At 26.2% G+C, this 12,981-nt stretch overlaps 1 protein-coding gene across 1 annotated transcript; it reads right to left on the reverse strand.

Moving 5' to 3' along the window:
- Positions 1-2,320: 2,320 nt before the first annotated feature.
- LOC115710266 (isoaspartyl peptidase/L-asparaginase 1) lies at positions 2,321-11,853 on the reverse strand. Its single transcript, XM_030638625.2, has 4 exons — positions 11,383-11,853; positions 3,279-3,512; positions 3,014-3,100; positions 2,321-2,916 (listed from the first exon to the last, which is right to left on the reverse strand). The coding sequence occupies exons 1-4, from the start codon at positions 11,542-11,544 to the stop codon at positions 2,440-2,442; spliced, it is 960 nt and encodes a 319-aa protein (XP_030494485.2). The 5' UTR covers positions 11,545-11,853; the 3' UTR covers positions 2,321-2,439.
- Between the last annotated feature and the right edge of the window lie 1,128 nt (positions 11,854-12,981).

Raw genomic sequence — 12,981 nt, forward strand, 5'->3', positions numbered from 1 at the left:
TTTTCTGTTTTTAAAATTAAAAAACAAAAGTGGTTACAGAACGCATTTTTGTTTTTCAAAAATAAATTTTTTAAAAACAAAAATTTTACTTTCATTTTGTGATTAAAAAATTAAAAAAACAAAAATTTTACCAAACGGCACCTCAATAAATATAATTCTATAATTACTAAGAGTTCAATTTCATGTTTATAGTGGAGTAATCATGGAATTAATAAATAAAATTATTTGGTTGATGAGATTCAATAAATAATGTAATTTTTTGGAGCTTAGTATTATAGGTCCATATCCTCAGATCGCTACCTTGCAACATTGTCAATGAGATGGATAAAGCTATATAATGATGTTCAAAAAATCCATTTTAAATTCTCAAAATAGTAATTATTTATTTTGTAATAAATAATTTGTTTTTAAATTTATTGTTTAAATAAATTATGGTAAAGAAAAAGTGTTGCTTAGGAAAAGATATCACCATTTTCAGGTTAAGATAATGGTGGCGCCAGTCACTGTGTTAAGACACAGTGATAAGCGCCTATGAGATAAGATGGGTCCCACTGAATTTATTTTTAGATTGATTAATGAATTCAAAAAGATAAATATTTATTTAAATTTAAAAAGTAGTTACAAATATTTATAGTAGTTGAGATATTCTCTCAAGTAGTTGAGAGATTCTCTCAATGAGTTATTAGATATTAAATTCAAACCTTAATATCTAATTCAAAATAAATATCTATAATAGAATCGGTTACAGATATTTATTGAAATATTTAAAATAATAAATATATTAGTTAATTAAATATTTATTATTATTTTATTAGTTTAAATTAATATATTGATATAATTCTAAATCTATACATATGTAGAATTTAAAAAACTTGAAAAGGTTAATAAAATCATTACTCACTTATAAAAAGAAAAGTTATTGCTCATGTGTTGAGATAAACTCAAGAACACATTATGTAGTTATATTCTATTAGCCCACACTAATTTTTGTGTGTGGTGGTAAATCTAGAAGATCAATGTGTGAGTTTGATGTCACTATTTTAAGGATATAACTTACGAAAAGACTCAAGGATGCCCTGATTCGCTTCAACAACTAAATATTTCTATTTTTTTTTATTTTAGATTTAATATATGTATATATGAAGATCCTTAGATGTGGTACGATAAAAATCTAATTAAATTCTTTCGCCACGTATCTGATTTAGTACCACAAAACTAACACAAAAGACTAGTGTTTGGAAGATGCAAGGAGCAAATAGATCAAGACATAGTCATTGGTCATGTGAATTTTGACTATGTTGGTTGTATTGATACTAGAAAATCCCTAATTGGTTATTATTTTATCAGGGACTGCTGTTAACTAGAAAGTAAACTTACAGAAAGTAGTTGCTTTGTCTACAATAGAATTTGAATATATAGCCCTTACATAAGCCATAAAAGAAGCTCTTTAGATGATTGGTTTGATTGAAGAACTCAGGACTGAATAGAAGGTGATCACAATGATAACCAAGGTGCTATTCAACTGAGAAAAACCAAATGCACCATAAAAGGACAAAGCATATTGATATACAGCTTCGTTTAATAAGAGGGATTGTAGAGAAAGGAGTTGTCAGTATTTCTAAGATTGGTACCATAGATAACCCCTTAGACATCTTAACCAAAGTTGTTCCAAAAAGAAAATTTGAGTACTGCCTAAAACTGATCAATGTTGGGGTCAGCTAAGCCCTTTGGGATTTGGTTAGACAGCAACTGGATTAATGTTAGGTTCATGTTAAATCGAACCAAGGTAGAGATTTGTGAGGAATTATTACAAGTTATCATTTAAGATTCAGTAAGTTAGTTTTCTTACTAACTTGGAAAGGGGTTGTTAGCTGGTGTGGACTACTCGGACAGAGTTAGTTAAAATAATTAGTACCATGTGCTAGGCTATAAATACTCCTCCTACTCTTATGTATCCTAATCTAATCAACACCTAAAATCAAAAGAGAGAGAGAGAGAGAGAGAGAGAGAGAGAGAGAGAGAGAGAGAGAGAGAGAGAGAGAGAGAGAGAGAGAGTTCTAACACAAGTTAGAAAGTCATTTTTGTAACTCACTTGTGTTCTTTATTGAAAACACTTGTAATCTTTGAACTCTCATCCTATTATGAAGATGATTAAGACTGATGTTCAACCGAGGTGTGGAACATTGCAGATGGCTCAAACTCGTTAAATCTTAGTGTCATTCTTTACTTTTGTGTACTATTTTTTATTTCTGGTTTATTGTTAATTATTCTATACTTTGTGTTTCTTGTAATGTATTTTTTATTTGTGTTCTTCTTAGGCTGGCTGAGTGATTCGATTCGATCACAACAATATATATAAATATATAAATGTATTTTATTTTGTGCCATTATACAAATACAGAAAACGTAAATTAAATGAATCTGACTATAAAACTTCATTCAATTCATTGTGGAAGGCCATACTGCAACCTCCGAGTAGCCATCCTCAGTGGCACAAGCTCGAAACATTCCCAATGTATTGAAAGGCATTGCAACTTCTCCTTTGGAGGATACAGCAACAAGGCCAGCAGTATTTTTTGGAATGCTCTCCACAGCATAATCTGCAGCATCCTTGAGCGAAAGGCCTTTGAACTCCATGAGAGCTGCCACGTCCCTTGCTACAGTGCCTCGAATTATGGCCTCACCTTTTCCAGTGGCAGAGACTGCACAAAGATGGTTGGCATAAGTCCCTGCACCTATGATAGGGGTGTCCCCAATCCTGCCCATCATTTTATTGACAAGTCCACCTGTAGAAGTAGCAGAAGCTAAATTCCCCTGAATGTCAACAACCACACATCCAACTGTCCCTTGGCTATCTCCGTTTGGAATCCATTTCTCACCATTCAGGTCTTTCAGTGTTGGTTGTGTATAATCAAGCTGTGTAGATCCATGAAAATGATACTAATTATAATTTGTCATAGAATTTCATACAACATTTTATTATCTCAGACTCATAAAGGAGGTGTTAATGTACCTGCGTTCTATTGGCTTCTTTTGCTTGCTTTAGTCGTTCGATGTTTTCTTCATTGACAAAATAAGTAGAGTCTACAGTCTCAACTCCCTGAAAAAGTAACCGAAAAATGAATCAACTGAAGTGAGTGGTGGATTCTTTTCAAATTAGTATATGACACATTTTCATTCCAACCATGACAAAGTTGGTTGCAACTAACACAAGTAATGAACTCCATTGGTAAATGGTAACCCTAGTTGAGAAGTCCAAGAAAGAGGTAAGCACTTACTTGTTCTCTTGCAAAGGCTTCTGCTCCATCAAATGCAAGGTATACATGAGGAGATTTTTCCATGACCAAACGTGCCAATGATATAGCATTAACGACAGTTTTGAGGCCAGAAACAGCTCCACAATTCTTCGTACTTCCATCCATAATACTAGCTTCCATTTCAACATTGCCATTGCAAGTTAAAACAGAGCCTTTACCTGCATTAAAATGTGGATTGTTCTCCAGCTCACGGACCTACATATATACACCATATCCATATACTTGGTAAGTTCGTCGTGGCAAAATTGTAAAATAGGAACAATTTTACTTTTTGTATGAAGAATTTTGGACAATGGTGAGACTTTGGCGACGGCCCAGCTAGCCTCACATTTTCTAGACGGGGATTGCCTTTATGTTTTAAAAAATGTATATTTAATTTAAGTGAAAATTAAATAAAATATGGGATTTGATAATAAAATTACCAAAATATGACATTTAAAAATTTGTCACTCTTTTATGATATTTTTTTACATTTATGATTTTCTATGGTACTTGATATGCCATATTTTTGTAAATCTAATATCCTGTCAAAGGGAATTAAAATTGTATTGATATTCCTCTGAAATACAAGAGTATATAGTACCACATATTTATAATAAGTGGAGACCAAAGAAGGGACACATGTCACCATACAATAAAAGCAAGAAAATACAATGAAATAACATTATGGTTTAACATATCCAAACCCATATTTCATATTTTTTTTTTCTAGCCTGATTGATTTTATCTTTTTCTTTGGTTTATTTTGTATTTGCATTTTAGAGTTTTTTACTCTATCTTTCCCTTCTACTCTAATATTTTTAGTAAGTTTTGTGTTTACTTGAGATATTATTTGATTATTAGAGTGTACAATATTAATCCAACTCTATTTTTATATATCATTTCTCTCTCTCTCCTCTTTTTTTTTTGTCATTCTTTTATGATTTTTATTGTATTTTTGTCTGTATAATTTTCTTTGTTTTCCTTTTTTCTCTTTGGTTTTAGTTTTTGATTCTCTTTGTTATTTTTACTCCATATTGTATGCTTAAATCAACTCTGGTTTTTCAGCAAGCAAATAAAAAATTAATCAAAATAGAGAATGAATTAGAAGTTTAGTTATTCGGTATTAATATAAAATTTATATGTTCAAAGCAGGATTTTAAAGCTATTATCATTTTTAAAGTTTTGTTATTAGACATTGTGTATTTTTTATTATGTTGTCAATAAATATGATTTTTTTTCTATCTCTTTTAATCAAATAATTAGTTTATTTTAATGTTTGATGAAACTGATTTTTAAAATTAGTATCATTTTCGATTTATAATTTTTTTTCATCGTCTTGTTTATGAAATTGTTTTTTCTGCTTCTTTTAATGTTGATGAAATTGATTTTTAAAATTTGTATCATTTTTAGATTATAATTTTTTGTATTGTATTTTTTCAGTATAATGTTGATGAAACTGATTGTTTTTCTGCTGTATTTAGTGAAATAGTTAGTTTATTTTAATGTTGATGAAATTGGTTTTTAAAGTTGATATTGTTTTTACATTATTATTATTATTATTATTATTATTATTATTATTATTATTATTATATGAAACTTGTTTTAGTTAATGATGTCCTTGGAGATATTTACCCCACATTGAATGCTAAAATCAGCTATAATTTTTAAGCAAGCAAATAGGAGATTAAATGCCAAAACAGAGTATGAAGTTAGAAATTGGGGTATTAAGTATTCATATAAATTTATATGTTGGAAACCGATTTTTATAGTTTGTGCCATTTTTTAGATTATATTTTTTGCATTGTATTTTTTTATGTTGTTAACAAAACTGGTTTTATTTTCTTATCCTTACCCCCATATTGTATGCTTAAATCAACTCTAGTTTCTTTTTCTGCTACTTTTAATAATATAATTGGTTTATCCAATGATAAAAAAATATAGGGTAAAGCTATTTTCTGAGCTGAAGCAATAACATCATTGGATCTAACACATAAAATATTGTTTCTGAAATCTTTTATTTGTAATGAAAACATGAAATCATCAGTGTCATACACATTCATTTATGGTTTGACAAGGTTCACAAGTTCGAAACTAGTATTACACGGTTCACACTATTCACAAGTTTGAAACTGGTTTAACATGTTTTAAGGGTTTTGAAATTGGTTTCACAGGTTTTAAGGGTTTCGTAATGGGGTTGCTCTATTTATGATGTTATTGCATATTTTAATTATAATTTTCTTTTTGTTATTTTGTTTCTAGGTTCAAAATTGATTTTTCACACTTACATTTTATTTTTATAATATTGGTGTACATTGTATGAAATATATTTGTAGAGTTTTTTAATTTATTTTTGTATTTTATTGTGTGTGTGTGCGTTTTCCATTTAATTAATTGAAGAAGCTAGTTTCAATTATCTTCAATGATTCTCATTTATGTTTTGTTTTCATAATTTTCATTGCTATTGTGTGACAAAACAAATTTTTATTTGGTTTCATAATATTTATTGTTATTGTAAGATGAAACTGGTTTCGATATATTTTTTTTGTATTTTATTCAGATGGAATCTGATTCCTCCAATAAGGATGCAATGAGAGAGATGTTGTTAAAAATTCAAGTGCTGACTTTGAGAAAAAATTTCTTCTAATTAAAATTAAAATTCTTAAGAAGGTTATTCACAAGGAAAAAAAAACAATTTGATCCAAATTTTAAGGATTCATATTTGGTATGTATTTTTTTTTTTTTTGAAGTATATTAATTTATTTTAATTTATTTTCTTATGTATGTTCAATTTTTTAATTGGTTGTACTAGATAACTGGTTTCCGTGTTTAATTATTGGTATGTTATTTTACGTAATTGAGGTTTAATTTTCATTCTTTCTTTTGTTATTTTAGGAAATTAGTTTTACTGTATCAGATTTATATAATTTGCTTGTTTAACGTAACTAGTTTTTCTATATCACTTGTTAATTGGTTGTTAACATAATTTGTTTCAATAATTTAAATTTATTTATATGTTCATAATTCTTTTCTGATATGCTTTATTTTTTTTAATTAACTAGCTATTTCATGTTTCAATATATCATTTTATTATTTTAGGCTTCTTATATTTTTTTTTCAATATTAATTGTTAGTTTTGTTTAATTAGCTATCTAATGTAATTGGTTCCTGCATTTTTTTTAAAAAAACTAATTTTATGTTTCAATTTATCTAGTGTGATTGGTTTTTGCATTTTAATTGTTGGTTTAATTTTTTTTTTTTAAAAAAAAAAAACTAGTTTTTATGTTCCAATTAATCTTTTGATTATTTTTGGTTGTATTGGTATCTGATTTCCCTATTTAGTTATTATTTTTGTTGTTTTTCATAACTGGCTCTAACATTCTAGTTTTTAATTTTGCTGATTTAAATAATTAGTTTTTTAGTTATAGTTTTAACTAGTTGATTATTGTAAATGGTTTCAGTCTGTCAAATTTCAACGTCTAACACCAGTGACAACTCCAATGTCCAACTCCTGTGACTTTTTGGTAATGAAGACAACTCTAACGACTTTTTTGATAATTTTTGGACGACAGTAACAACTTCGGTGAATATTCTCATTCTATTTTCATTTTTTTTTTTTTGCGGCTAATATTTTATTTTAGTGGATAATTACTATTTTGGGTAGTGCAGTGCATGGGTTGATGGTTAAATATTGGAGCTTTTGAAAAGTTTGTAACTAGTTTTATTTTGGTATTCTATTTGATTTGTTCAATATTCTGTATAGTATCTAGAATACAAGCATGTAAAATTTATATATAATTTTTTGTATACGCAATTGACTTTTTTTCATTAGGATAACAACTCTAGCGAATATACCCTTATTCTATTTTCTACTTCTTTTGCGGCTAATATTATGCTTTAGTGGATAATGAATGTTTTGGTAGTGGATTGAAGGTCTAGTATTGAAATTTTTGAGAAGTTTGTAACTGGTTTTTATATTAGTATTGTGTTGGTATTAGTTTTGGTAATGGGTTGATAATCCAATTTTTGAGCTTATTAGAAACATGTAAAATTTATGAGTTTTGGTATTTGGATAGTTGGATTTTTTATTAAGAAAATAGTTTCGATTATATAGAAAAAATTGTTTTCTTAATTTATTACCTTTTCAGCTTCTATAGATTTTTTTATATGTTTTTATAATTGCAATATCTGTATAAATAACTGGTTATTTTATATGATAAAAAAAGAATTACAATTATATAATTTTTTATGACATTCCTTCTTATCTATAATAATTTTTTTTCTTTCATATTTTGAGTTTTTTCTTTTAAAAAAAGGTCATATTTAGTATAATTAAATTTGTATACCATATATATATATATCAAAATTTTAATTTTTTTTCCATATTTTTGTAATAATTACTTCATTTGTAATTATGTATTAGAGCACAATTATAAAAAAAGTGTTGAATAGTGAATATAGCATAAACTAAATTTTTATGCCAAATTTAACATATTTTTTAGCCCATAAATTGGAGATAGTTTTAGTAGCTTCTCGAGGGAAATATATATAAAAATATATTATTTTGAATTTTTTTTTAATATTTCTACCGTCAAATAATTTTTTTTTTCAAAGTTATAATTTTTTTCATAAGTTTGTTTGATAATATGAAAATAATTAAAAAATAACATACAAATAATAAGAAAATAAAAAAAAATTATAACAAAAAATAACATGAAAATATTAATAGTCCGTATTTTTGGCCCAAAAAAACTTTTAAATCGTAAAATTATGCTGTACAATTATATTTTTGTAATTTTTTTTTATATTTTTTCAATATTACAAAAAATATCCTATTATAAATAAGATTTCTTCTCTAATGAGTTCAATTGTTAACTATCACGTAGAGGCGAGGTGGGGCAGTCGCCCCCCTTAAAAAAATTAAATCGGGAGGTATATGTATATGCATTTTAGCTAGTTACAACATAGATTTATATATTAAAGTTATATTTATGAACATAATGCAAGCTTTGACATGATGGTAAAGCTATTTCATGCATATAGTAAAGGTCATGAGTTCTAATTCCAATAGAAGTATATTTATTATAGTATTTGTATTTTACATTTTGAACCTAAGATTTATATTTAGTGTGTTAATTATCAAACCCAATATTTTTATTGTTACAATTTTTTACTTTATACAACTTTTAATACTAAAATATAAATTTGCATCAATTTTTTACATGTTATACAATGTTAAAAAAAAAAAAAAAAAAAACGTGCCCCCTCACTTACAAAAAAAAAGTGTCGCTCCCCTCAATTTAAATTGTGGATCCGCCACTGTATAAATATTTATATATATATAATAAGCATATTGTTATCAGGACCGTCTTAAATATTTTAGAGGTCTTGTTCGAATATTAAAATTTGGGTCTAAAAAAAAGTATAATTAAAAATTAATAATATTTTAATGGAAACCTAAAAAATTAATTGCATAGAATTATATAAGATTATAAAATTAAATGTTTGATTGGAATTGAAAAAAATAGTTTGACAAATAAATTTATGAATTAGCATTAAAAATGAGAATGAGAATGGAACAACCTTAAAAGTGGAACTTGATACATATAATCGTTTTTTTAAAGGGATTATTTCACAAAAACATAAAAATAACAAAAAAATTACAAAAATACTCTTTTACGGAATTTTAAATATTTTTACGATTTTTTTTATTTTATTTACAGAAAATACATTCTTTTTATGTTGTAATCTTATTAATTTGTTGTTAATTTTTTGTTATTTGTATGTTATTTTTTGTTGTTATTTTCATGTTACTTTTATTTAGTTTTCTTGTTAATTTTATGTTGTTTTCGTGTTATTTTTTGGAAAACCGTAAAAATGTAAAAAAAAACATTCTTTGAACGTAAAATGTAAATATTTTACAAAAAATAGTGCTTTATGTAATTATTCTTTTTTAAATGAAATAATTATTTCATTTCATTCAATGAAAAAAACTAAAAAGGACATGTAAAAAGTTGGGCATGTAAAAGAAGGGCCATTTTTTTTACTAAAAAAGAAAGAGTTTTTTACACCACGTACTGAAATTTTAATTTTTTAATTTTTTTTTTATTTTTTTATCGTGGGGCAGAACTTTTTTCAAAAATACTGCGTAAGTTTTATACTGTGTATTGTGTTAAATTTTCACGGTTGTTCTACAGTTATCTTATAGTTGTTTCATTGTTGTTTTAATTGTTTTGTTTTGTTGTTTTATGGTTATTTTATAAAATACAGTATTTTTGTAAAAAATTCCGTGACAGTAAAATTATAAACTTTTGTCCAAAATCTAGTATTTTTGTAAAATTCCAAATAGGAAAAAACTGAAAAGACATGTAAAATAATTAGGTTGCACAAGCACATAGACAGCCTGATTGTTATGCATCTTATTTAACAATTTTTCATATTATAATTAATAAAAAATTATACAAAAACTTATAAAATTTTAATTTAAATCTTCTTTAAATAAAATTGATTTTATTATTATTATTATTATTGTTATTATAATTTCAATGGAGAAATTCAAATTTAGTGTTAAATCAACACCAAAAACTACTATTTCATCACTAATTTTTTTTGGCTAATTAAGAATTCTCCCCCCCCCCCCCTTTTCCGAACTTTGACATGTACCAAATCATGTCTCCTGAACTTTTTTTGCCGTTAAAAATTTTCCCTGAACTATTGAGATTGTTAGATTTAAGGACTTTTGTCTAATTTTAGTAAAAATATTCTAACATGAATGAAAGTTCAGGCGGTATGATTTAGTACATATTAAAGTTTGAGGGGCATGATTTGATAGATATCAAAGTCTGAGGAGCATGGTTTAGTACATAAACAATCACTGAAACAGTAAAATTGAATGAAATTAGACAAAAGTCCTTGAATCTAACAATTTCAATAGTTTAAGGAGAATTTTTAACGGCAAAAAAAGTTCAAGGGGCATGATTTGGTACATATCAAAGTTCGGGGGAAAAAATCCTAATTAACCTATTTTTTTAATTCCAACAACAACACTAAGAATTACACCAGATTTTATATTTTTTATTATTTTATTAATATAATAAGAATATTTTAATACTTATATATAATTATTTAGTTTTTTTTTCTTAAAAGTATAATTTAATTATTAAAAAAAAAAATTTAAAAATAGTGTGGTCTATAAGAGAAACACCAAGGAGCCGGTATATATCATATATACCGTGCATATTTGCTGCAATGAGATTGCATTTCTTACAGCATTTTGATATTTTGTCTACAGTGCACGACATATATGGTGTGCACTGTTGTCACTGCATATCTTTTTTTTAAAAAAAAAATAATTAATATTTATATATATTTATACTATTGCATTTATAAAATTAAGAATTGTATTTTGGGAAATTTTACCATACACATTTTTAAAAGTGATATTTTATTATATTTTTTTTTATTTTTATTAGAAAATTAAATAATAAAAATAATACAAATTTAAACACATTAAAATTAAAATTAAACACAGTAGACATCATATTCTTATTAATCAAGAGTACACATTGTGGTAATTTTTGTTAATTAAGATGATATTAATTTTTTTTATTTTATTAAAAAATTAATATAATAATGAGGAATTTTTTTTAGTGTAATTTTTGGTGTTGTAGTTGGGGTGGAAATACCTTTTGACGTCAAATTTGGTGATAGTGTAACACTAAAGATGGTGTATCCTTGGAGATGCTCTAATATCCTATTAAATTTGGTGGGACACGGTAGATAAAATCATTTATGAGTATAATTTTGGTATCTTCTCATTGGAGTAAATATAGTATGAAACTACACTATAATTAGTGTTTTAGAGTTCGGTTGGAGATGGACTTTAGCTATGAATTGAGGAATGATTAATATTCTTATGAATGTATATTATGAACTCTAATTTTGAAAAGAATTAAGTTGATAATAACTAGATGTTGGTTCTTATTATTATATCAATATTACCACAGTAATTACAGATCTACAAACTAAAAAAGAATAATTAAAGACATAAAAGAAGATGCATAAAGCATATGAAAGTATATAGTACCACAAGTTCAGCAACGTCCAAGGCTGGATTTCCAGCTTCGAGAGCTTCAACGCCGATCTGAAGGCAGAGGCGGAGACTGTCCACTCGTGGCTGCAGATGCTCCGGCGGATAGTCCAGAGGAATTCCACCACCGCCGCCATGAAGTGCTAAAGCCCACCCCATTTCTTTTCTTCTCTGTCAATTAGTAATTTAATTAATTGTCACTTTCATTTAGAAGTAGAAGAGCATGCAAGTTAATCAGTATGATGAAACGACTATTAATATGACATATATATATATATATATATATATATATTATGAGGGGAAGGGAGGAAGGCTCGTCTTGGGTCTTGGTCATAACAAAATAATAATATCACATGATGATTTTGATTTTTGAGTCTTCGTCTTGCTCTTAATAATAATAAAACAGACCTCACCGACTGACCTCATCATATTCTCTTACATCATTTTAATAACAATAAAACAGACCTCACCACTGACACCATATGAGAGCAGTTTTATTTGCACAGCAAAATTTGAATTTGTATGCATAAGTTATGTGTCTAATTAAAATGTGGAGAGTTTTATCTGTATTCTAAAAATTTAAAAATACATGTTATTTTAATATATATTTTTGATTATATTATTTTCTTTTAATTCATATTTTTAAAAAATAAACTAGTTGGAACAACACGTGCTACGCACGTGTAATTTTTTTGGAAGTAAATATATAATTTTTATTAATGTGCTAAATCAGTTAAAAGATAAGATTTTTCCTTAATAGAAACATCGCTCTTGTTGAACACTCGAATTAGAAAAGAACAAGATGCTCAAGCAAAACTATGAGCAACTATCATTAATAAAAAACAAGGAACTATTGTGTAAAGATGGAAGAAGTTTACGATAATCTTCTATAATAACCTCAAAAGAAGAAAACATAGGTAATGAATTTCGAATAGCTTGTACTGCTACTAAGCAATCTGACTCCAACTCCACTTTCTGCCAAGGTTGAGTTTTAATTCAGTATAGCATGCGTCATGTACAAATTAAATGTTTGTATAAAATATAACATAATTTTTATATTTCTCATTGAATACGATCTGAACATTTTATTAACTATATGCGATAAAATCTAACATAATTCATTTATATTTAACAATAGGATTAGTTCAAAGATAATCTTAAAAAAAAATACAATTTAATAGTGGTCCTAAAAAATCTTTAATAAACACTTATTTTCTCTTCTTAAAAAAAAAAGACCAAAAGAAAAAAAAATAAAAGAATGTATACTATAAAAAGTAAAAAAAAAATAAAAATATTAAAATTATTTTTTTAATGTGAAATTATGTTATGTAATTCTTTACAAAAAGTAGAAAATTAAAAATATTAAAATTATTTTTTTAATGTGAAATTATAATATGTAATTCTTAGTAAATTATATAGGGTGATAAAGTTAAGGCTAAGTTTGCTAAAAAAAAAAACTCTAAATATTTATTTTTGCATACTATTATTCTTACAAATATGTATATATATATGCAACTATATTGAATAAAAAAAAACAAAAACATGTTTTTACATATATTGAGTAAAATTTAGTTTTATTAATCAATTAAACTCAAT

Source organism: Cannabis sativa, chromosome 3, assembly GCF_029168945.1.
Source record: "Cannabis sativa cultivar Pink pepper isolate KNU-18-1 chromosome 3, ASM2916894v1, whole genome shotgun sequence".
In the NCBI taxonomy this organism is placed as follows: domain Eukaryota; kingdom Viridiplantae; phylum Streptophyta; class Magnoliopsida; order Rosales; family Cannabaceae; genus Cannabis; species Cannabis sativa.